Here is a 26,063-nt window from a genome sequence, read left to right as displayed (position 1 = left end):
TTTTTTTTTGTTAAAAAATACTATTTGTTTTAAAAGTAAATATTTTAGAATTATTAATTTTTTTAAATAACAGCTAATAAAGATCTAATTGCAAATTTTTTTATCTAATATAAGAATTTAATTATAATTTTTTAAACTCTAAAGTAATAATCGTGTTCTCTGATAATTGCCAAATGGGGGCTTAGTGTAACTACATGCTTTTCTCTCTACCTCAAGCTCCTCTCTTTCGTATGCGTGATCAGTTCCAATATTCTGCACGTATTTAGTTTTGCTGCTAAGCGTTTGTTTGGCATTGCAATATATTCATTTTTTATGGCATGTTGTAGGCCGAGTGGATGGTGCCTGAAGTGTTAAGAAATGAACCTTAAAATAAAAAGTAAGCTCAGTTATCATTGGTTTTCGTCATTAAATTTTTCTTTATTTTGCTTGTGGAGAAGGATTTCATAGTCTGTGTTCCTCTCTAACCTGAATCATCTGGCATAGGAAAAAATAAGTTGGAATTTTTATTACATATAAGTGTTATTCTTTTGCTTCCTTGTCTCGTCGTTCTTCTCATTGGTTTTGCCACCCTTTTAAGGCATTCATAATTTTATGATTATAACAAGTGGTGATTGGATATCCAGGTGCGATGTTTATAGCTTTGGAGTCATATTATGGGAGCTCTCTACTTTGCAACAGCCCTGGGGTGGAATGAATCCGATGCAAGTTGTGGGTGCTGTCGGTTTCCAGCATTGTTGCCTATTTGCCTTGTCATTGCAGATGATATGGACCCTGCTATCACGGATATTATCAAGCAATGCCGTCAGACGTGAGTGTACTCTTCAATCATTTTATCCTTATTCTAAGATATCAGAACTCTTGCTTATAGCATTCTGAAAACCACTTGTTCTATCGGATATGAATAATCTCATGAAAGGAAATACACATTTGATCTTGCCAAGGTACAGTTTTGTTTCAATATAACCATTTTTTAATAAAAAATTCTTATAAAGTGCAAGCCCGTTTCAAGAAATCCTTGTAATGACGACTCGTTTTCTCTTAAAGATTTTTATGCATGATAGGGACTTGATTACACAATTTTTAAACTATAAGACTTCGTTGAAAACTAGAGACTTGACTGTATAGTATTTTTGCTCATTCAGTCCTATGAGGTTGTGATTCTTTTCAGTCTTGACCATTTCCTTTCTTTTTTTTTTTTTCCTTTCTTCCCAGTTACTTTTAATTTTTTTTCAGTGGAGTCATTATCAGTTTGTACCATTTATTTGTGTACACAATTCTTTGTAATTTTGCTGTAATCAACTCTAAATTTTGATGTGCATAAATTATGAAATGTTGCAGTTGTAGCTTGAATGAAAAAAAAAATTGATAGTGCGTGGAAATTGTTTGGTGCTGTAAATGCAAATTGGATAAGCTTTTTATTCTTTTTTTGTTTCTTATTTTTTATTTGGATGGGTCCAAGTGTTATGTCTAAGGCTTGATTTGGTAAAATTTTTTGAAAAAGTGTTTTTCATTTAAAAGCATAAATTTTTTATTTTGTATTTAGTATATAAGAAAGATTATGTATTTGTACTTACAAATTTTAAAAGATAAAAATATTTTTAAAAGTACCTAAAATAAAATTTTGTAAAGTTAGCATGTACTTAATATAACTTCATACATTAATTAATTTACATATTTAAAAATAATGTCTTTTGGTTTAAATTTGATGGAAAAAAAAAAGTATAAAAGTGCTTTAGTATTTTATTATATACATATATTTAATACGTGATGTTATATTTGTAAAAATAATATGAATAGTTATTTAAGATATAAAATAATTTATATTTTCTGTATATTAAAATTAAATGCTTTTTATCTTTTAAAATGATTTTTTTAGTGTATCAAACATAAATTTTTGTTAGTTTAGTCAACATTTCTTTTTCTTTTAGAAAAGTAATTGAGAAGTCAATTCAAACAGATTATTCTAGTAACAAAGAGAAAAGAATAAATACTTAAATTAATCCCCAAAAGATTACTCGATCTCTAAATTGGTCCACAAAAAATAAAATTAATCAGAATTGTTCCCAAAAGATTTAAAAATAATCACGTTAATTCTTTTTGTCTATTATTTGACAAAGGATGTTAACATTTGCTTACCTGACCTTTAGTGTCACATGTCAATAAAAGCTTTAAAGGCGTCGTTTTCTTTGGTCACCCTTTTCAACCCTTTTTCATTACGGTCTATTCCATCTTTCTTCTCAAAATAGAACATCTCTCTAATCCAATCCTTCGTCTTTGGTTCTCACCTCTAGCAGAAAATGATGTTTAGCTTTGTGACGTTTATTGATCCACAAACTATTAAAACCATTTTAGACAAAGGGAATCCCCATTATGTTTGTGGGTCTTGAGTGCTTGTTAAACCTTACCAAAAAAAGTCAAAGGTTATTGAAAGGTACTTCCTTCGGTTAATTTATATTTTCAGCTTGGAATTGAAGGCTTAAACTCTGGATTTAAGCTTGAAATGTGGGTACAATTGCACCTGACATTAGAAAGGATTCTTGTTATAATTTGATTGTTTCTTGGTATAATTATATCAATATCTGATTATCTTAAGGTTAATTTAGAAAAATTTATATATGATAATAATATAGGAAGATGTTCAGGTATGGCAGTTTAGGGAGCGGAATGTGATGTTCCATCAATTTGAACCACACAGATATATTATAAATAAATTTGAGGGGTTAAGATTGTGGAAAGTTATTTTGAGTATACACCAAAAGCAGGACTGCTCAATGGTATGCAACGGGTAGAGTAGTTGAGAAGTCCACAGACACAGATAATCTCACTTGTGTTCCCTTACAATTAAAGGCTGGGATGTGAAGGCATTAGCTATTAGCCTAGGCATTTTGTTGGTTAGCCGAGCCGAATTATATTTGGGCCAAGTGTGTGTGATGCAGGTCAGGTCCCATAAATGGGTCAAGGCATGTTTGAGAAGTTTGGACTGCTAAAAAATCTGGCAATGATGATAAAAATTAAAATTTATGGTAATGAGATTATTGCAGATGATAGTGTTGCGATTTAAAATTTGATAATAACTAAATTAAAAAAATAATATTGGAGAAGTTAAAATAATACATTTTTTCTCAGTGAATGGAATAATAAAATTTTATTGACAAAAAAAATAGTAAGTTGTTTTTGGCTATGAAAGAAAGTTAGGAGGGGCAAACACAAATTTGACATTAATTTGGATTTAGAACTACATGATAAGAAATTTGTTTTATCATTTATGCACTGGTTGTTGCAAAAAAAATATTTAAAAATAGAAATTGAAAAGAAAATATACATACATATGCATTAATGTATGTATAAATTTATCTAATTATAGATTTTTTAGACTATGTCATAAGAGACGTGAATTTATTTATTTATTTTTTTGTCCTTGCTAGAAGTTTTCATAAATTTGTAAAAAATATGAGTGAGTTGTCGAAATTTGCGGTATTATGGATTAGTTTATTTCAATTTAATGAACGAAGATTAGTTTATTTCAATTATGGATTAGTTTATTTCTCCTTCTTATTTTTCAGTTTCTTTCCCTGCCTCATGGCAAAACCCTTCGCCCGGCTATATTGTTCATAGAAATGGGATGCCTCATCAGGGTTATTGAATTCCATTTCCAATATCTCTGCGCCACTGTACATGACTGGTTCAGAGATGTCATTATCTTCTTCATCGCAATCCTCCAGCGGTTCTCCCTCTTGCTCTTCCGCTTCCATTTCAAGATCTCTAGCGAGCTTTCCTGCAAAATGCAAGCACACCATGAAATCCCTTACTACTCTATTTCAACCACACGATAAACTCAAATAAATACCAATTTAAATTTGTTGCAATAATTCTATCACTCCAATTCGATTATTTCTATCATATACAATGAAGAGAAAAGGATTATTTTCAGTCGCACAAAAAAAAAAAATTTTTGTTCCCACACGCTCCTTATTAACTTATTACTAGTTACCAATCCTAATGATTGCATTTACATATATTAATAAAAAATGTGATACAATATTTTCAATATTATATATTTATGTTTAATGATCTTTCTTTGAATGTCATCGAATGGTATTCATCTATTGTATTTTAATGGTAATAAAAGAAAATTCTACACATAAATGGTGGTTCCATTATATGGTGTTTCATAGGCAATTATAACACAAAGATTGGCTACTAATGAGTACATGCAAATTAACACAAAATTATTCATACCAATGTGTTGCAATGCCATTCACCACTTCCATCAAGGCCACCTACTGGCTCAACACCTCCAATCTCAAATTCCGGCACTGTTCCGCTACATGACTCCATTTCGAACATCACTACCCCATGGCCATCCCCCAAGTTGTTTCACTGAGAATCACATTCAACAATACTAAACAAATCAAGCCAAAAGAGTGAAAATCACAAGAAAATTGTGGTCCAAATTATTAAATTCAAAGAGTGAAAATATTTTTTAGTTAAGTGGGTTCACACTTTTAACTAATATCTTGGAGACTCACTTGCATAGAATAATGCATATTTATTTCATTTATACATTAATTTATTTTCATCGTCAATGTTGATCACACAAGTAACTAACATTCTTGTAATATATTCCAACTCATCATTTTGAAATTACAACAGTTTTTTATTTTACACACCAAACAGTACATATGAATTTAGCCTGCAACAGGAACTTTCATAGTTATTTATAATTTATTTTAAATACTGATATTATATGGTAAAGAGTTGTAGACAAGAGGGATAAGATATAAGTTTTCATTCAGCTGTGAACTGATATTAACTTGATTAATGAACTAAAATCACTAATTTTTTAGAATTCTAAGTCATATATCCAAAGAAGAATCTTAAACTATAGTTCCGAAAGATAATTTATCTGAATTCATATAAACAAAACTGAACATGAGTGATTATGATATTCCTAAAATATATATCAACTGTATTTTAGTGACATATGACTATTTCTAATTCCTCATACAAAATCCATAAAAAGATAAAGGAAAAAAATCATTACAACTTCAAACTAAAGTACTCAAGATCTAAGTACCCAAACTTATCCACTTAATTGAACAATAGCAATATAGAGTTTTGGAACATTTATTTTCATGAGTATAAATAAATTTGTTACAACTTTCCAAAGAGACAATAATAGAGGAAACGAGGGAAAGGGAAGCAGGGCATATATAAATGTAATTGGAATGTCACTATACGGCATTCCACAATAATCAACTTGTGTTTAACCCTCTTTTATTTGTTTGTATCTTTCATATACAACTTGAGTACCACAATGTTAATCTTTTTATTTGCTTCTCTATACAAGCAAATGTATAATAAAGAAGGGTCGAATATGACATTCATGCTGGACCACTTATATTGTGATGCTTACTACAAAGTACTCAGTACTCATAAACATATTACATATACATATTTATCCAAATGGCATTGGTAGGTTAGGCTATGGAGTCGAAGTCACTCCAATTCATGGGATACAACCCACACTCCAACAACAAACAACGATAATTATCAATACCAAATTTTCTCACCTCTTGTAGAAGCAACAACATGCTGGCTTATTTCGACACTCACCTGCCATTTCCTTCGCCACCGACGACACACACCTCCGTCATGTTGCGGCAACCGACAACTTCACCCCAACTCTTTTTCAGATGCTTTTTCACAACACTAACACCACTTTTCCTGCCTCCTGCCCTGCCAATTACAACCCTTTTACCTCCAACAATTACTCCGGGCCGACACACACCTCCGTCGTGTTGAGGCAACAACTCACGCCACCACCTTAGGTCCTTCTCAGAGTCTTAGTCACACCACTGTTTTCCAGCCTCCTCTTCTGCCTAATATAACTGTTGGACCTCTAACAATAATTCAGGGCAACAACTAAATGGCTCAGGCCCACGCCCTCCATCATTCATTGCAGAAACGACTTCAACAAAATAGGAATTTACCAATAGCCTAGAGCTGGTTATTCTTGTCAATTGATTAAGAGATATAGGGTTATTTTTGCCATTTCATCCTTTACTACATGACAAAATTTAGCAGCCTACCTTTTCGTACCCTGAACACCGTGTTTCGATACTTTTGTCCGGAACACTAGATAATTTTCCAATAATATATATTAATTAATTTACTTTCATCCTTTGTGTATGAATGAAATTTAGTAATTTAATTTTATCTTTTGATCATGCTAGTTATGTTGACAGATACCTCTTTTTCAAAAAAACTTTTCATATCAACTTTAATTTGGTTGCAGGAAATATGCTGATAGAATTCAACACTCTATGTGTTACTCACCTCACCACATAGACATGGATTCTGAAATGAACTCAAGTGAGTATCATATTATCTTGTTTGGAATCTATATTACTTGTCCTGTTCATATGACTTGTTCTGTGCTCATTCTTTCATTAGTCACTAAAATAACCATTTTCAATTTTTTTTAGTTCCAAGAAGTTGTGCGAATGCTAGATCTCTTAGGAGACAACTGATGGAAGAGCAAGAGCAGGCTTTAGAACTAGTAGAAATGTAAAGGAGACGTTTGGTAGCGTTGCAATTTGCCCAAAATTTTCTGTCTACTTCACCCCATTTTCGCTTCTCCACGAATGGAACGAGAGTTTCAGAAGGTATGTAGTAGTAATATGAATTGCATTTATTTATTATGAATACATTCTTTGTATCATTTTTTATAAGGCTATTTACATTTTTCAGATCATTTCAATTTCAACATTCATCCTCAAAAATCTTTCAAAAACACACACAGAAAAAAATATAGAGTTTAAATAGCTCAAGGCCAAAGACATCAACTTTCTTTTGATACACTGTACAGTACCAAGTAGCTTTGAAGTTTAATCAAAATCTCTGGCTTTTAAGATGAAGGTAGAAGCAGGAGGATTATAAGTTATTAGTAGGACTATCTATTATATTATGCATAGTTTTCAACCATATTGTATCCTTGTCTAAACTCTGGCCAACTAGACGGCTACCCATAATGCAGTTCAACAACAATTTTAACCTCTGTAGAATTAATTTGTTGCTGTAACAACAATGGCATTTAACGAGAATAAGGGATTAGGGTTTATTCTCTTTAGGATTAAGTGTATGTTTGGATTTAGGTTGGACAAATTGGAGTTTAAATAAAAGTGATTTTGTAGAATTAATTTTGAGTAAAAGTGAGTTTGTGCCAACAGAATTTATATTTGGTAATTTTTACTAAAATTGATTTTGATAAAATAAATATTATTTGGATAATATGAGTTAAAATCATTTCTAGATAAATAATTAATTAATTACTAAAAAAATATAATATTAAATTATAATATTATTTTTTTAAGTATATTTAATTTTATCATTTCTAATAGGAACAATAATACATATTATAAAAAATTAAAATAGTAAACAGTACATAAAAATTAGAATAATTGTTTTAATATTCTCAGTATTTATTTTTAAAAAATTATGAAAAAATCAATAATAACTAGCAATAAACCTAAATGTAAGTTGAGTAAAGTAACAAGTTTCTAACACAAATATTACTTTCCTTTGAAAAAATCCTAGCAGAGAAAGAGTACGTACTCCATACTCAAGGAGAATGAGAGAAAGAGATAGCGGGGGTGAGCGGTTGAGGGTGAAACACGGTGAGAAAGATGGCCATGCCCTCGGAAGAGACAAGGGGGAGAGCGTGGGTGTGTGTATATCCGGTGTTAAGGAGGGTTCTTCTCGAGAGGGGTTAGGAAAGCCAGCCAATGTCTCTTTTAGAGATAAAGTCATTGGTGCAGAAAAGTCTAAGGCCTTTGCATTAGTAGGGTCTTTATCTAGGGATGGTATCGCGACGACAGTGACAGGTAAGTAGGGTGATTCTCGTCCACCAAGTGTCAGTTTTACCAAGGAGGCAAAGAGCTGTCTAGCTGAACCTTATAAGGAAGCCATCGTGATCAAGGTGCTGGATAAGCATTATGGCTACACGGCTCTCATGCATAAGCTTCGGATAGTATGACGCATCAAAGGAGGTTTGATTTGTTGGATGTGGGGTTTGGATATTTTTTGGTTAAATTTGATATTGCTGCAGATAGTGAGAAAGTCATTCTTGGTGGTCCGTGGTTGATAGAGGCTCACTATGTTGCAGTAAAGCCATGAGATGTGGATTTTAGGCCATGCGAAAAATTCTTTGGATCAACGCTGGTATAGATTCGAGTCTCGGAACTTCCAATTTGGTGCTACCAGGAACAAGCAATGCTGCGAATTGCTTCTGCAATAGGGATTCCGGTGAAAGTAGATTTGGCTACTAAGCTTGCAGAAAGAGAAAAATATGTCCGAGCTTGTGTTCAAATTAATCTTGAGTTGCATGTAATCAAACATATTATAGTGGAGGGTGTGACTTATGAAGTGGAGTACGAGAGTTTACAGTTGATTTGTGCTACTTATGCACGGTATGTGCATGATAAATCGTTGTGCATGGAGAAAGAGTCCTTGGAAGGAAACAGAAATTCTTTTGGTGATGGAAAAAATAATGAAGCCCCGACACTAGTGCCACATAACAATCATGAGATTCAAAAAGAGGCTGAATCAGAAGCTCGTGATTTGGGTGAGAATCCTCGTAATTTGGGTGAGAAATTAGGAGTTGTTAAAGGGAAGGATGTGGTTACGGAATCATTGGCTCCTCACGTGCCTGATGGTCATGTTAATGAGGCATGCATGGATGATGGAGAGGGCTGGCAACAAGTGCTGCGTAAGAGAAAATTCACAATGGGCCAGTCATCAGGTTTGAAGGACCAAGATGGAAAGCAGCAAGTTTGGTTCGAGAAGGGTTCCAAGGCCCAATTTGCATGGTGATGGAGGCAAATCAATTGGCATTAGGATGGAGAAGCGAGAAAAACATGAAATTGCGCCATCTCCATCGCGCAGAACTCCTGCACGTCGTGGAATTTCTCTACGGAAGCGTCCTCGGCCTTCCTCCTTGCAGAACTCGCCAGTTGATAAAAATGGTGGCACAACGGAGGAAACCTTAGTAGATGGGAGCATGGCAGGTGCAGTGTCAGGGGGTCCGAAGGTGGCAATTATTGAGGATCAGAGTATGCCAGTACCGCAGGACAAACCACCTATTGAGGTTGGTGATTCTGTTTAGAGTTTATGTTCTTATTTATTCTGTCCCTATTATTTATGGACAGTTTAAATATGATTGTTTGGAATATTAGGGCTGCTTCTAATAAGTTAGCCCTGGTGCATTGTAAGGAACTTGTTAGGAAATTTAGACCTGTTTTCTTTATTGTGGTTGAAACTCACTCCCCTTTTCAGCATTTAAAATTATTTTGAGAAAGGTTGGGGTATCACTCTGTTGGTATAGTAGAAGCAGAGGGGCATAAGGGAGGTATTTGGTTTCTATCCTCTATGAAGGGTGTTTGTTGTAAGTTCATTGATGTTTTTGATCAGGGTGTTACTGTTGAGGTTCACTTTGATAATTTAATTTGGAGGTGTAGTGGTATTTATGGCAGTCCTCAATTTAATAAAAGGGTTCTCCTTTGGGATTATCTTGTTGCACAATCCATGGTTTTTCAAGGACCTTGGATTGTTCTTGGTGATTTTAATGAAGTCAAATTTTCTCATGAATCTAAGGGCTGTCAATTTTCTCATCAAAGAGCAGACATATTTGCTACTTCATTAGGGGATAGTGGTTTGTTTGATCTGAAGACTATTGGGAGGCGGTTTTCTTGGTACAGGAGGGTGAAAAATTATGTTGACGTGGCAAAAAAGCTTGATTGAGTCTTTATAAATAGTAGTTGGTTAACTATCTTTCCAGAGGCTTATGCAAAAGTTTTAAATAGGCTTCAGTCTGATCATTGCCCTATTCTGGTGCGTTGTAAAGGTCGTCCTCAGCCTAAAGGGAATCGACCTTTCCGATTTGTTGCTGCTTGGGCTACTCATCCTGGGTATAGGGATATTGTGAACTAGTTATGGTGGTCTGGTAATAGAGAAATTCATGGCAAGCTTTCGGAAGTACAGAAGAATTTACTAGAGTTTAACTCGAAGGTATTTGGTAACATTTTTGTTAAGAAATATGAATTAGAGCAGCAGATTAATTATTTACAAAAGCGTTTGGAGGTGGTGGATAGTATTTATTTGCGTCAGAAAGAGCAACAATTGCTTGATGATTATAATAATACTCTAGTGCAAGAAGAGCTCCTATTGTTCCAAAAGTCCAGAGAGCAGTGGGTAAGGTTCGGGGATAGGAATACAAGATTCTTTCATATTCAAACTCTTGCGCGAAGGAAGCATAATAAGATTCATGGCCTTTTTCTCAAGGATGGAGTGTGGAAAACTGATCCAGAGGTTATGAGTCAAGAAGCAGAGTCTTTCTATAAAAGCTTATTCTGTCATTTGGATGATGTTGATTTGGGTTGCCTTGGTGATGTGCCTCTTCCTTCTCTGAATGAGGAAGCTTGCAATAATCTTACGGCACCGGTTACTATGGAGGAAGTCAAAACAGCTGTTTTTCACATGAACTCTTTTAAAGCTCCGGGTCCTGATGGGTTTCAATCTTTCTTCTTCAAAGAATATTGGGAGATCATTGGTCTTGATGTTTGGAAGATGGTTAAGCAGGCATTCTCCGGTGTTACTATTGATCCGAGAATGTTGGAGACTTTACTGGTTCTCATTCCAAAGGTTGAATCACCGGTATCTATGAAAGATTTCAGGCCGATTAGTCTCTGCAATGTAGTTTACAAGATCATCACGAAGGTCCTTGTTAATAGGCTTCATCCTCATCTTGCGGAGATTGTTGGCCCGTTTCAAGGAGGATTTATTCCGGGACAAGAAACTCCTGACAACATCATTGTTGCTCAAGAAGTCCTCCACTTTATGAAGAAGACTAAATCAAAGAAAGGCACACTGGCCTTTAAGATTGATCTGGAGAAAGCTTATGACAGAGTTGACTGGAGGTTTTTAGCTCATACCCTTAGGAGCTTTGGTTTTCCTATTCCTACACTTAATTTGATTATGAATTGTGTCACTGTTTCTTCCTTATCTATTCTTTGGAATGTGAGTCGTTTGAATGGCTTTACTCCTAGCCGAGGTCTTAGACAAGGAGACCCTATGTCACCCTATCTTTTTGTGTTGTGTATGGAGCGATTGACATGCTTTATTAGTCATCAGGTTGATTTGGGCTTGTGGGAGCCGGTTGCTATTTCTAGAGGGGGACCAAGAATATCCCACTTAATGTTTGCGGATGACTTGTTTCTATTCTGTAAAGCTACAAAGAGGCAAGTGCAAAATGTGATGTTGGTTTTAGAGACTTTTTGCAAAGCATCTGGGATGAAGATTAATGTGGAGAAGTCTAAAGCGCTTTGCTCCAAAAATGTCTCTGCAACAAGGAAAGAGGTTTTCACTGGGGTATCCTCTATCAGATTTGTCCAGGACTTTGGCAAGTATCTTGGAGTTACCCTTAGCCATTCTAGGGTGACTCGCTCAGCTTTCAATGGTGTCCTGGATAAGATTCGGAGTAGGCTAGCAAGCTGGAAAGGGAGTTTACTCAATCGGGCTGCTAGAATCTGCTTGGTTAATTCTGTTGCCGCTGCTATTCTCACGTACCAGATGCAGGTCTCTATTTTTCCCAAAAGAATCATTAGTAAATTGGAGTCTATGATGAGGAATTTTCTTTGGAAAGGACAAGTTGATGGAAGAGGATTGAATCTTGTTAGTTGGAAGGTACTGGTTACTCCAAAAAAATATGGAGGTTTGGGGATTAGAGATCCTTATTGTGTAAATATTGCTCTTCTTGGAAAGCTAGTTTGGACTTTTTTCCAGCAGCCAAACAAGCTATGGGTCGTTGGATGCCAAATACCGATCATCTCTATATGACTGTTTTAGTTATCCTAAGAACAATGACTCTCCCATTTGGAGGTGTCTTTGCAAGGCTTAAAAAGTGTTGAAGGATGGGTTTGCTTGGTGTATTGGAGATTTGAACCAGAATTTTTGGTTTTCTAGCTGGAGGAGAGAAGGACGTTATCTAATGAGATGGATTATGTTCACATTTCTGATTCGAATCTCCGGATACATGATATTTGGTCGGTTGGTAGGTGGCATTTGGATACTCTTTATTCTCATTTATCTCAAAATCTGAAAGATAATATTCTCTCTTACAATCCAGATGAACAAGCAGGTCCGGAAGTGGGTTGGTATTGGAGTGGGTCTGCTGCCAAAGTCTATGACTCACGCAATGGTTACTTGTGGTTGTGTAAACAGCTGTTTGGTTGGGAGGAGCGGGAGAATTGACTTTGGCTTTGGCGTCAGCTTGTTCCGGAAAAGCATAAGTTTTTGGCTTGGTTGTGTCTTAAGGAGGCTCTTTCTACTGCAAGTTTTCACTTTAGAAGAGGGATGTCGTCATCGGATAGGTGTCCAAGATGTCTTTCTAGCCAGGAATTGGTTTTACATTGTATTCGGAATTGTCCAAAAGCTCAGCTTGTCTGGCATAGGTTGGATATTTCTTGTCATCCTTTGGATTTGAAGAACTGGTTCTTGTATCATAGCAGAGAGCATCCGTTCAAGTTCTTTTCAAGACTTTGGTGGATATGGCGAGCAAGGAATAATGACATCTTTAATCCCCATGAAACTTGGCCTCCGAAAAAAGTGATTTGTCTAGCATTAACTTCAGAAAAGGAGCTTAGGAATATTTTTGAATTACAACGTATGTTCCTTCCCTCTACTCTAAATGGTTTTTGGAATCCCCCATCCATTGGTACTTTTAAGATTAATTGTGATGCTAGTTATTTTGGTTCGGGTGATAGTGTTGATTTTGCTTGTGTTATTAGAGATTGTAATGGGAGCTGGCAAAGGGGGTGTTTGGGAATGATTGGGAGTAATAGTATTCTTCAAGGAGAATTATTTGCTATTTGGAGAGGATATCTCTTAGCTTGGGATGTGGGTCAACGAGATGTTATTTGTGAGACGGATTGTGTGGAAGCATTTAATCTTGTTACTCAAGATGATTTTGGGTTTATTGATCCACTGATGCTCAAAATAAGAGATATCATGCATTGGAATTGGCGTGTTGACTTTCGTTTGATTATGAGAGATGCAAATACGGTGGCAGATACTATGGCAAAGATGGCGATGAAGTTACAACTTTTGCATGTGGAGCTTCTTTCACCTTGGGAGGAGTTTAAGAATAGTCTTAAACGGGACTGTCCCTCTATTTAAACAGTTCCTTGTTTTGTTTGTTTTGTTTTTCTTTGTTTAATTTATTTCAGTCACAAAAAAAAACGTAAGTTGAGTAAACGCATAAACTATAATTTCTTGCTTCTAGTAAACGAGTTTTTGGGATGCAGAATCACATTGGCGTTTAGAGAAGAAAAATTGCCAAACATTAAAGAACAGCGTTCAAAGCATTGAAACGCACTTTTATCCTCTCCAACGTGTTTCACAAACACACTCTAATTTGACAAAAATTTTTAAACATATCTTGTCATTAGCCATTCTGCACCAACCTGTCATGCTGATATGACACATTAACGGCCACATAAGCAAGATTTAACGTCGTTACTGACGGAATAAACGGAGGGGATGGAAGAACTAACGTGACCATTTTTAAATCTTTTGGGGACAAGTCTAATTAATTTTACTTTTTGAAAATTAATTTAGAGATCGGATACTTTTTCAGAGACCAATTTAAGTATTTATTCAAAGAGAAAATATATCTTTTCAATTTGCTTTTTTTAATTAATGTTATAAAATAGACTTATATTAAATTATCTTTATATAAAATTAATAATTAAAATTTGTTAGATAATAATTTAGTTAAATTTATTAAATTATTTAATAATTTTTAAATATTATTTTTATATAAAAATATTTACACGTATGTTGTTGTCTATAAAATATAATTTTTATCGGTATTTTTTAAGTGAAATAAAAGAAGTAAAGAAAATGTGATATAATAAAAGGCTATTGCTATGTTAATGAAAATTTTTTTTTTCTTCACATGATGAACTGAGATAGCATACTCTAGAGTGATACATTTACCTGGCTCAAGATTCGGTGGTCTATGAACTTTTGGACTACTTAGTGGTCCAAGTAGAAAACATATTTTTGGAATTTTTTTATCAATTGTTACGTAGTCCTTGAACTAATTTTAATTACAAATCAACCCCATATATTTTATTTAATTATAAAAATAGTTTTTTATTTTATAAATTATTATTTTATCAATTATCTATTATATTTATTAACAATCAAATACAAAAATAACAACCAATTATATCCTCTATTCATCCTAATAATTTCAATTGATTAAAAAATTAACTTTGATCTCGTTACGTTCGTCCATGGCTTCCAAATCGTGTTTCCTTAAAATTCAATCGATTGGTTTTTCAAAACAATCGATTGAAAATTGTAAGGTAGAATGGTAAAAAGTTTAAACCAATCGATTGTTTATACTTTCCAATCGAATGAATGCCTCAAAGCAATCAATTGTTGTTGTTACTCAATTGATTGAATTCACGAAAACAACATGGATTTGCCAAATACAATCGATTGAAAAGTAATGACATTGAAGTTTTAGCCAAATTCAATCGATTGGTAATGTAATCCAATCGATTGGTAATGGAATATCCATCTACTCAATCAATTGCTAATGTTCTCATTTTTTAGAATTCTGTAGGATTTTGAACAGTTTATTCTATTCTACCCTCATAAATCACAAATAGGTTGTACAAATCCTCATTAATCCATTTTTTTTTTCAATCACCATGATCAGGATCTTATTATCTTCTTGCACCAATATCAATGTATTAACATAAGAACAATTTTTATCACTTAACTTAAATCATTGATCCTGTAGTTTGGTCTAGTTTGGACGAAGAAAATATATTTTGTTGCTGGTATAATGATGAGGTTTGTTTTGTAGAATGACTCTGGATGTGTTTGGGAAACTCGTTAGAAGGGAAGAAGTACGTTTAGACTTCTTGAAAGCTTCAACTTTTGGTTTGGCAAAATTTTTTTCTATGAACGCAGAAGTGATTCTGCTGCCAAAACCAACGTTTACAAGAAGCAACTATTTTTAGCTTCTCCGTTTTCCTAACGAGCTTTTTAGTCATGATACTAACTATTTATTTATCTTTTACCAACTTTATCCTTCATGTATGTTATTATATTATTTATAAAATTAGGATAATATAAAAAAATTATTTAAGTTGAGGTCTATTTTAGTAATTTTTTATCTAAAAGTGATTTTGAATGGTATAAGACAAACAATATTTATTTTACTATAATCAATTTTGATACAAAAATTACCAAACATAAATCATTTTAACACAAACTTATTTTTTATCAAAATCAAGTTTGCAAAATCAATTTTATACAAACTCTCGTTTACAAACTGTAATCCAAACACACACTATGTAGTAATTGATAAAAAAACTCCAAAAACATGTTTTCTACTTGGATTACTAAGTGGTCCAAAGGTTCCTCGACCACCGAATCGTGTGTCCATTTACCTAGTCTTCGATAGCTTTTCTGCTTCGTTACAGAAGTTTTGTTTCTTCTATAGGATAAATAATTAGTGAAGTTTTTTTACGGATGGGCCTCAGAGACCCTTTTTGTGTGTTTTTTTTAATTTTATTAATTATTGTTACTATATTTTTTCTCTGCTTCTTGTGAGATTTTTTTGGAATGATGTATATTAGAATCTCTTTGGGGGTTTATTTATTGGGACTTAGATTTGGTCTTCTGCAGAATTTTTTAAAAAAAATAGCTTAAATAATAAATAATTATATTAAAAATAATTTATAAATAAATTATTTTGTATTTGAATTTTTAATTCTAAAAGTGCTTATTTTATAGAAATGTGATAAAAAGTAGTAGTATTATGAGAGAAATCATTTTTTAAACTTCTCTATAAGCTCTTAAATATCTTCTTAGAAAGTTGCAATTTGATTTTGAAAATTGTACTTGACATTAATACTACTACTTTTCAAAAGTTAAAAGTTCAAAAAAATTATTTTTGAAGCTTCCCAAGGTCCTTAATGTTTACAAATACATTTTACAAAAAAAAAAAATATTTAGAAATACATGTTGTTGAATGAAAGTTTAATTACTTTGTTAGTTTCTATAGTTTCGCAAAATTTTCAATTAGGTCTCTATACCTTTTTTTTCCTTTTAATTGGGTCCCTGCACCAATTTTTTTTTCAATTGAGTTTCTGCACCAATTTTTTTTAGTTGGGTCCCTATATAATTAAATCAATTACTACTAAGAGAGACCTAATTGAAAAAAAAATTAGTATAGAGACCCAATTAAAAGAAAAAAAAGTATAGGGACCTAATTAAAAATTTTGCGAAACTATAAGAACTAACAGAATAATTAAACCTTGAATGAATTCACATTAAAAAAATTTATTGAAATTAACAGACCTAAAGAGCAGTCATTGTTTCTTGGTAAAAAATTATTATTTAGCGTCCCTAATTTTAATGATAATAACTAATAGCTATGGAGTGCAATATTTTTTTAGGTGACAATTTTTTATTTATTTCATTCAATCTTTTCCCAATGATAAGTTGATTTGTCAATATTGTTTGATAATTTTTTTAATATAAATAAATAATTATCAAGAGGCAGAAACAAAAATTAACTTTAATTAATTGTTAGAGCATGAATATTGTCTAAGTATAAATTTTCTAATATATTCTTTCCTAGCATAATATTAAATATTTTTGGTCTTCTACTTCACTCAAAAAAATATATAGTAGAGTTGGACAAAATTTTATAAACAGGTGTATATTAAGTTATATTAGGTGTATCAGCAAAATTATGGTAAGTGTGATGTTAACTACTTCAAACATACTAATTCAGCCTCTTTTAACTTTATACTATTCAACAAATTTTTTAAATCATAAACCCTAAAATTATGTGTCGATATTATACTTTTCTAAAGATAACATATCTCTTTGTTGTTATTATTATTATATTTAATTATTTTATTAATATTTATAATTTTATCAAATTTTTAATTAGTTTTTTATATTTTAAAAGTTGTTTCAAGTTCTGGATGTAGGAAATGGTTATTTTCTGGTGAAGAACCGGAGTGAGCGGGAGAGGGAGAGGGTATTACTTGGTGGTCCTTGGATGATATCTGGGTTCTATCTTGCTGTAAAGCCATGGTCACCTGAGTTTTATTTAGAGGAGGAGGTTTTTGGATCCACCATGGTATGGGTATGCTTTTACGGTTTAGGGATTCGTTACTACTATGAGAAGGCTATGTTGAGGATTGCCGCTGCGGTGGAAAAGCCAGTGAAAGTCGATGTAGCAACTAAGATGGCAGCAAGAGGGAAGTATGCGAGGGCTTGTGTGGAGATTGATTTAGGCGTTCCCATTACTCGTAGTGTTGAGGTTGATGGGAGGGTTTTGGATGTTGAATATGAAAGCCTTGAGTTGGTCTGTAATACGTGTGGTTGTTATGGGCATGTTAGTGTGGACTGTAAATTGATTAGTTCAATTTCGGTGAACATTGATGAAACAGGGGTGAATGAAGACAAGGAACAAGATCATGAGAAGATAGATCAGGTGCCATTTTCTTCTAATATTGAGAAGCCTTTTGTTTTTGGTAGTGCTACAATTGGGATAGAGAAGAATAAGGATAAGGAAGTGCATGTAATGGAAGGGGCACATGCAGGGGATACAACGTGGACCAAAGTGGAAAGAAAGGCAAAGGGCAAGAAGGTCTTTTTGGGTAGGCATGACCAGGATAAGTCCAAAAAAATTTATGTGGATAAATCTTCTAATTATGTTGCTAAAGGAGAATCTGCTATGAAAGGCATCAATGTGGTTGAATCATCTTTACACATAAGTAAGGGCAATCAAGTGCTAAAACAAGCGAGGAACTTTAAATTAGCTTCGTCAGGTTTTACCTCTGCTCAAGGTGTGACGAGTGGCAAGCAAGGACCTGGTTCAGAACGGGCAGTGGCTTATTCGCAAGGCGCGGGGACTTCTAAAACGCCATTCAAAAACAATTTAAAGAGATTAAGGCCTAATTCTCTTCAGAATTCCCTGGTTGAGAATGGGCACAGTGTGGTTACAGTGGAGACCTCACTCACTACCCTCAAATAATCTGAGGTGTGGGTCTCACTCCAAGTAATATTAATATGGATTGTGCAAACATTATAGCTTGGAATGTGAGAGGAGCTAGAAATAAGCTGGCTCGGGTGCATCTGAAACAATTGGTAAAGAATTTTCATCCGTATGTTTTTATCATTTTAGAGACTCATTGTGCTTTCCAAAAGATGGCTGTCTTTTGGAACAGATTAGGTTATACTCCTATTCATATTGAAGAAGCTCAGGGGCATAGTGGAGGTATTTGGGTGCTCTCTGCATGGCCCGGAGTATCTTGCAATGTCGTGGCAGCGAGTTCGCAAGTGGTGTGTGTTGAGTTTTCGAATGGCGGTTTCTCTTGGGTCTATGCAGCAATTTATGCAAGTTCCGTTCCTAGCATAAGGGAAGAAGCTTGGAGGGTTTTGACATATTTTTCCAGAAATTATTCAGGTCCTTTATTAGCTATTGGGGATTTTAATGAGATCCTTCTTTCATCCGAGGTTAAAGGTGGGAACTTTGTCTCTCGAAGGGCAGAGCGGTTTGGAGCTCTCCTAGATGAGTGTGGTTTGATTGATTTGGGAGCTCATGAATCTTTGTACACTTGGTTCAGGCATATGCAGGGTAATCGGTTCATCTCGAAGAGGTTGGATAGGGCTGTGGCTACTGATGCTTGGTGCTTTCGTTTTCCGAAAAGCTATGTGGAGAATTTGACGAGGATGCATTCTGACCACTGTCCCATTATGATGCGATGTCAAGGTAATGATAGAAGAGTCGGGGTAAAACCTTTTCGTTTTCAAGTAGCTTGGTCTTATCACCCAAGTTTTTCGTCAGTGGTCAGGGGTGCTTGGGACAAGGGTAGACCCAATCCTATTCGTTGCTTTTCTCAGGTCAGAGATGATACTTTGGCCTTTAACCGAGATGTATTTGGGAATATTTTTGAAAGAAAGAAGGAATTAGAGAGGCGTGTGACCAGTATCCAACAGAGAATGGAGAGAGTTGATGCTTTATCTCTTATACAGGAAAAAAGGGAGTTACAAGCTAAATATAGTAATCTGCTTATGCAAGAGGAGTTGTTTTGGTATCAAAAATCCCGAGAGCACTAGGTCAGATTTGGAGATAGGAATACTAAGTTCTTTCATATGCAAACCATTATGCGGAGGAAGCGTAACAAGGTTCAGGGGTTATTTTTGGAGGATGGAAGATGGAGTACTGATCCGCAAGAACTCGAAGAATGTGCAATTGGATTTTATAGAGATCTTTTTTGTAATGTGGAACAGGTAGAACTTGATGTGATGGGGATCAGGAATTACCTTCTTTATCTCGTGAGGCTATTGAAAGTCTCACAAGAAATGTTTCTAAAGAAGAGGTTAGGAAGGTGGTTATGGGCATGAACTCTTTTAAGGCCCTAGGTGCCGATGGTTTTCAGGCTTTTTTCTTCAAGGAATATTGAGAAGTGGTTGGTACAGATGTATGGGAACTTGTTAAGAAGGCTTTCGCTGGGTTTGATCTGGATAGTGCTCTGTTTGACACTTTGGTGGTGCTGATTCCTAAAAGTTGATAACCCGTCTTGCATGAAAGAGTTTCGTCCTATCAGCCTCTGTAATGTCATCTACAAGATTATAACTAAGGTAGTTGTGGAGAGGTTACGACCTTTTCTACAAGATATCATTGGCCCTTTGCAGGGAGGGTTTATTCTTGGAAGGGGTGCCCCAAACAATATCATTGTAGCCCAGGAAGTTCTCCATTTTATGAAGAAAACCAAATCAAAGAAAGGTGTTCTTACTTTTAAAATTGACCTAGAAAAGGCTTATGACAGGGGTGAGCTGGGAGTTTTTGGAGCAATCTCTCCTAATGTTTGGCTTTCCAGGTACTATTGTTTCTCCTATTATGAAATGTGTAAAGTCTTCCTCCCTTTCTCTAATGTGGAATGGTAACCGGTTGGATGGTTTTCAGCCAAAGAGGGGTTTGAGGCAAGGAGACCCGATGTCTCCTTATTTATTTGTTATTTGTATGGAGAGGTTGAGTTGCCTCATTACTAGGCAAGTGGAGGTTGGTAGATGAAAACCAGTGACTGTGTCTAGGGGAGGTCCTGTAATCTCCCATCTCCTTTTGCAGACGACCTTATCCTTTTTTGCAAAGCGAAGAAATCTCAAGTGCTTCATGTTTTGGACACTATGGCCACCTTTTGCAGAGCATCTGGTATGAAGGTGAATTTTGACAAATCTCGTGCTATCTGTTCTATGAATGTTTCTAGACAACGCAAGGATTTCTTCACTGGTATTTCTTCTATCCGATTTGCTAATTCTCTGGAAAAATACCTTGGTGTCCCCCTCAAGCATGGGAGAGTTACTAAAGCTGATTTTAATGATGTGGTTGATAAGCTTACTAATAGGCTAGCATCTTGGAAAGGTCGCTTCCTTAATAAAGCTGGTCGGATTTGCCTTGCTAAATCAGTTTTATCTTCTATACCTATTTATAGGATGCAAGTAAGCCTTTTTTCCATCAGGTGTGTGCTCTAACATTGATAAATTTACTAGAAGTTTTATTTGGTGTGGTAGTCATAATCACCGTAGTCTTCATTTAGCATCTTGGAGAGTTTTGACGACTCCAAAAAAGTTTGGAGGTCTTGCTTTGCGGGAGTCGCGGTTGGTCAATTTTTCTTTATTAGGAAAGCTAGTTTGACAAATTTTGATGAATCAAGAGAAACTGTGGATCAAGATTATGCTTCAGAAATACTTCCAGAATAGAAACCTATTTGCAGTTAAAGCAATGGGTTCTTCATCGTATATATGGAAGTCTATTGTGCACACAGCTTCCGTATTAAAGGAAGGGTTTCTTTGGGAAGTGGGAGATCTTTCTAAGAATTTCTGGTTTGAATCTTGGTTGCACTCTGGGCCAGTAGGAGCAAGGGTTGAATTTCTTGATATCTATGAGGCTGCTTTGACCATTGAAGATGTTTACCGTGATGGAGTTTGGCATTTGGAGAGGATTTATTCTTTTATTCCTAGGGACTTAAGGGAAGACATTCTTAGTTTAGTACATATTTCGGCTTCTGATCGTGATTTGGGTTGGAGTTGGGAGCACACTCTTTACTTTGCTAAACAAGGATATTTATGGTTAATTCGGAATAAGTTGAATTGGGATAGGAATATCAATTGGCTTTGGCTTTGGAAGGCGCGGGTCCCTGAAAAGTTGAGGCTCCTAGTGTGGCTTTGCCTTCATGATGCTGTACCAACTCAATATCTGCGTTTTCAGCGACATCTCTCCTCCTCATCCTTATGTACACGTTGCAATCAACTTCTGGAGACAATTCTTCATTGTTTTCGGGATTGTGAAGTGGTGCGATCAGTTTGGGTTTCTCTAGGTTTTTCTTATGTGTGTTTCTTTGGCTCTCAAGAGGTGCATGATTGGTTCAAGCATGGCCTCCTCAATGCAGGTTGTTCCAAATTTGCAGCTATAATATGGTCAATTTGACTAGACAGAAATATGGGTAATTTTCAGGGAGTTTTTGGATCTGCTGGGTCAATTGCATACAAGGCTCACAGGTGCATGGTGGATTTTGAATATACAACTCAGAATCGAGTGTGTTGCATCCAGGGATTAAAATCTCTGTCTTGGTCTCCGCCAGAACCTGGTGCTTGGAAGTTAAATTGTGATGAGAGTGTGAACTTGGGAGATGATTGTGCTGGTTTTGGGTGGGTAATTCGCGATAGCTCCAGTCAATGGGTAATGGGATGCTCAAGAAATTTCTTTGGATCTAGTGTCATCAAGATGGAGTTGTGGAGTATATGGAAAGGTTTGGCTTGGGCTTGGGAGGCGGGTCTTAAGCTTGTTGTCTGTGAGACAGATTGCGCAGCAGCTTTTGAGCTAGTAACTGGTTGGCAAGTTCCACTCTGGCATCTTGAAAAAGAAGTGATACAATTGATCTTTGACTTGAAGTTAAGAAGGGATTGAGATATTTGTTTTGAGCTTATCCCGAGAGAAGCTAATGTCGTGGCAGATCGGTTGGCAAAGATGGGATCTTGAGGTAGCGGAGCTGATGAGGTTCACCTTTGGCACCAGCCGCCAGAGGTGGTTTGTCCTCTCTTACTGTTAAGAACCTGATTTCTTTTCTTTTTCTTTTCTGCTCTTTTGTTTTTTACTCTTGGTTGTTCACCAAAAAATTATACAGTTGGTCCCTATACTTTTAATGAAATTGCAAATTGGTCCCTACTATGAGAGTCTTTTTTTTTGGGTCGACTACTATGAGAGTCTTTGATTCTGCCAAAATGACGTCGTATTTCCGGCACTACCACCATTAATTTCAAAAACAGCTTCACACGCCGTGTCTAGGTCCTCCACAGACCCGAGTGGTTCTGTTGCTAAAAAAGTGAGACGCTACGGAGCTTAGTTTGCGAGGGCAAGAGGGTTAGGATGGTCCCTAACAGGATCCGAATGGCGAAGGACGGGGAGGCGTTGGAGGATGAGGAGCTTCCTGCGTTCCAAAACGGTGTGTTTGAGGTTGATGGCGGTGATGGTGTTGGAGTGGTGGAGGGAAAGACGTTGATAGATCGTGAGTTCTTGGATCGATATGTGTCTATGGATAGGATCTAGAGGCATACTATGAGGGATTTGATTAGTAAGATTGAGTTGTTACTTGTTAGAGAGAAGGATTTTGTTTATGATGAGGAAAATATTTTAATTATTGATAATATAAATATAATTGGGATGAGTTGAATTGAGTTCATTCATGTTAATAATGCACATTATCGTGGTAATTTGTATAATTATTGTTAATTTTGGTTTTTACTATGTGTTAATGAATTTGGTCATCAGTAATAATTTTGACATTGTTGTTGCTAAAGTCGTATTATTGTTAAAGAAGAAGAACAAAAACGTTGAAGAGAAGAGGAGGAAAAAAAGAGAGAAGAAAAAGAAAAGGATATTATGATAAATGTACGTTTTTTTTACAATAAATATTATTGAGGACTTAATTACAAATTAATTATAAATTTTTATTTAATATAAAAATTTAATTATAATTTTTTAAATTCTAAAAATTAAAAATTTAATAAAATTATAAATACTAACAAAATAATTAAATTTTATTGTTATTGTTGTCGTTGTTGTTGTCTGATAGATCACCATTTTTTCTCGAGCATAATGAAACCATTACTCCCCCAAGCCTTGTAATTTATTTGGTATATGCGTCCAATTCATAAAATTGATAAAAAAAAATCAACAGAACCCAAGTAAAACGGGACTGGAGTCTGGAGACCTTTCATTAGTATGGGGGGTGTTGGAAACAGAGGACTATTTCCGCAGAGTTAGCAAACTCCCTCAAACTTAGACAACAGCGAAAGTGCGAAACACTAAAATGTTGTCATCCTCAACCTCAAGGATCACTTTCATTTCTAGGTATTCTCTTCTCCAAATCCCTAATTTTGTTTCCTTCCCGTCCTCTTCATCCCTTCACTCTCATTCTGAGCCCCCATGCCTTCGTGAAGTTGATGAAGCTGTTGATTCCTTCACTCGCATGCTCTCTATGCGTCGCCCTCCATCCATCATTCAATTCACCAAGATTTTGGGATCTCTTGCCAAGACCAACCATTTCTCCACCGCCATTTCCCTTTTTCAGCAATTGCAAGCCAGGGGAATCGCTCCCGACTTATTTACTTTGAGCATCGTAATTAATTGTTGTTGCGGCATGGGTCGTATGACGCTTGCTTTCTCTGTATTGGCCAAGATTTTCAGAATGGATTATCAACCTGATACGGTAACATTGAATACACTCGTTAAAGGCCTCTTTCTCTGTGGTAGTGTTGAAAAAGCAGTGAGCTTTCATGATAGAGTGCTGGCTCATGGATTTCAGTTTAATCAAGTCACTTATGGGACCTTGATCAATGGGCTGTGTAAGACCGGACACACGTCAGCTGCTATTCAAGTGTTGAGAAAGATCCCACGGTATGGCATTGCTCCTAATGTCTTCATGTACAACGCAATTATTGATAGCCTCTGCAAGGATACACTTGTAAGTCAGGCTTTTCAATTATTTTCTGAAATGCTTGCTAAGGGAATTTCTCCTAATGTTATCACATACAGTTCTCTCATTTTTGGATTGTGTCTTATGGGTCAATATAAGGAAGCCATTGATTTGTTAAGTGATATGGTGCTTAGAAACATTACTCCTAATGTTTATACCTATAATACTTTGGTTGATGGGCTATGCAAGGAAGGAAAGATCAAAGATGCTAAGAGTGTATTGGCTGTAATGGCAAAACATGGTGTGAAACTAGATGTGGTTACTTATAACAGCTTAATGGATGGATATTGTTTGGTTAATCAGGTAAATAGGGCAAAATATATATTCAACACAATGGCCCAAATTAGAGTGTTGCCCAATGTTCGAAGTTACAGTATCATGATTAATGGCTTCTGCAAAAGTAAAATGGTCGATGAAGCCTTGAATCTCTTTGAAGAAATGCATCGCAAGAACTTGGTTCCAGGCACGGTAACTTACAGCACTCTTATTGATGGCTTGAGCAAATCAAAGAGAATCTCCCGTGCTTTGGAGCTTCTTATCGAGATGCATCATAGAGGTCAACCCGCTAATGTAGTCACTTACAGTTCATTGTTGGATGGGATGTTCAAAAACCAACAACCTAACGAGGCATTTATGTTATTCAATCAAATGAAAGAGTGTGCCATTGATACAGATATATTCACTTACAATATACTTATAGATGGCCTATGCAAAGGTGGAAGACTTATAGATGCAAAAGAGATTTTTCAAGATCTTTCCGTTAAAGGCTATCCTCCAAATGTGAGGACATACAATATTATGATCAATGGGCTCTGCAAAGAGGGCTTGTTTGAAGAAGCATTGGCACTCTTGTCAAAAATGGAAGGCAATGGTTGCTTACCAGATGCTGTGACTTTTGAAACTATTATTCGTGCTTTGTTTGAAAAAGATGAGAATGACATGGCGGAGAAACTTCTTCGGGAAATGGTTGCTAGAGGCTTATTGAATTGATAAAAGAAAGTAAGATACAATTAGTATTTAATGAATAATGCATAATTATTCTAATTTAGGAATATATAATTAATATTTAATACATTATTAAACTAATTGTCAATCGAAAATATTTTTAAACATTTTAATTATATTCATTTTAATTATATTAATATCCTTCTAATTCTTATTCATTATCCAATGATTTTATTAATAGCAAGTTGTTAACCCATTTATATTGATAATAATAATAATTTTATTAGGATAAATATCAAATTCTATTCCTAATATAGAAATATAAAATTTAATTCCTTCCATTTTTATTTTATCACTATAAAAGACCATGTATGCTAGAAGAAAATACCATTCGTTTACTAATTACTCTTTCATTTGATAACTTTTACAACAATTTTTTTTTCTTCCTATGAGGCGTCGTTGCAAGAAGGCAACTATCGTGGACACAAACTACCACACTCTCCAACTTTCGTGCTCATCATTCGGAGCTATATAAGATATGTTATCTATGAAGTATTTATAGACCATGGTGTTATCATGTATGCATAAATAAAAAAAAATCATATTTAAACTTAAGTCATTTACCTGTTTGTGTAGTATATTGTAGTGTAAAATTACTTTCAATTTGTGTTGTGCAATGATATTATGGTCTAATTTCAGCTTTTACTTTAGAATTGTATTATGATTTTATTTCATCATTTTCTCTTAGATATCAAGTTGACGTATTTTTATTTATTATTATTGAAACGGATGTGATATGAAATTTATATAAAAAAAACTCTCACTGAATTTATTTTATTGTAGTCTTCTATCTCTTTTATTTCATTTTGTTTTCTTCTTATTCATTTTATTTTTTAAATATCATATAATTTATTATAATTTATACCAATTAATTAATTAGAATTCATTATATCATTTAGTTTGATTTATTAATTTATAATA

General features: G+C 34.8%; 2 protein-coding genes, 1 long non-coding RNA gene and 1 pseudogene across 4 annotated transcripts; 3 read left to right on the top strand and 1 right to left on the bottom strand.

The window, feature by feature from the left end:
• Positions 2,321–25,152, top strand: LOC107642083 (putative pentatricopeptide repeat-containing protein At1g12700, mitochondrial). Of its 2 annotated transcripts, XM_021102764.1 has the most exons (4): positions 2,321–2,431; positions 6,299–6,375; positions 6,489–6,668; positions 23,340–25,152. In XM_021102764.1, the coding sequence occupies exon 4, from the start codon at positions 23,472–23,474 to the stop codon at positions 25,125–25,127; it is 1,656 nt and encodes a 551-aa protein (XP_020958423.1). In that variant the 5' UTR covers positions 2,321–2,431; positions 6,299–6,375; positions 6,489–6,668; positions 23,340–23,471; the 3' UTR covers positions 25,128–25,152. The 2 variants fall into 2 exon arrangements, with proteins under 2 accessions (XP_020958423.1, XP_020958424.1); XM_021102765.1 differs by lacking the exons at positions 2,321–2,431; positions 6,299–6,375 and having other exon boundaries at positions 6,650–6,668; positions 23,340–23,512; positions 23,602–25,152.
• Positions 3,464–6,270, bottom strand: LOC110262535. The gene is made up of 3 exons (XR_002347192.1): positions 5,574–6,270; positions 4,240–4,380; positions 3,464–3,775 (listed from the first exon to the last, which is right to left on the bottom strand). It is a non-coding gene; the product is annotated as an uncharacterized LOC110262535 (long non-coding RNA).
• Positions 7,511–13,233, top strand: LOC107641123 (annotated as a pseudogene).
• Positions 18,169–19,218, top strand: LOC107641122. The gene has a single exon (XM_016344628.1). The coding sequence runs from the start codon at positions 18,169–18,171 to the stop codon at positions 19,216–19,218; it is 1,050 nt and encodes a 349-aa protein (XP_016200114.1).

The sequence above is a fragment of the Arachis ipaensis genome, chromosome B05, assembly GCF_000816755.2.
Source record: "Arachis ipaensis cultivar K30076 chromosome B05, Araip1.1, whole genome shotgun sequence".
Taxonomy (NCBI): Eukaryota; Viridiplantae; Streptophyta; class Magnoliopsida; order Fabales; family Fabaceae; genus Arachis; species Arachis ipaensis.
The sequence above is the reverse complement of the archived record's forward strand: the minus strand, read 5'-3'. Positions and strand labels throughout refer to the sequence as shown.

Excerpts from the sequence above, each read along its gene's own strand:
- LOC107641122 (XM_016344628.1), top strand. The coding sequence starts at position 18,169 with ATGGATTGTGCAAACATTATAGCTTGGAATGTGAGAGGAGCTAGAAAT.
- LOC107642083 (XM_021102764.1), top strand. The coding sequence starts at position 23,472 with ATGTTGTCATCCTCAACCTCAAGGATCACTTTCATTTCTAGGTATTCT.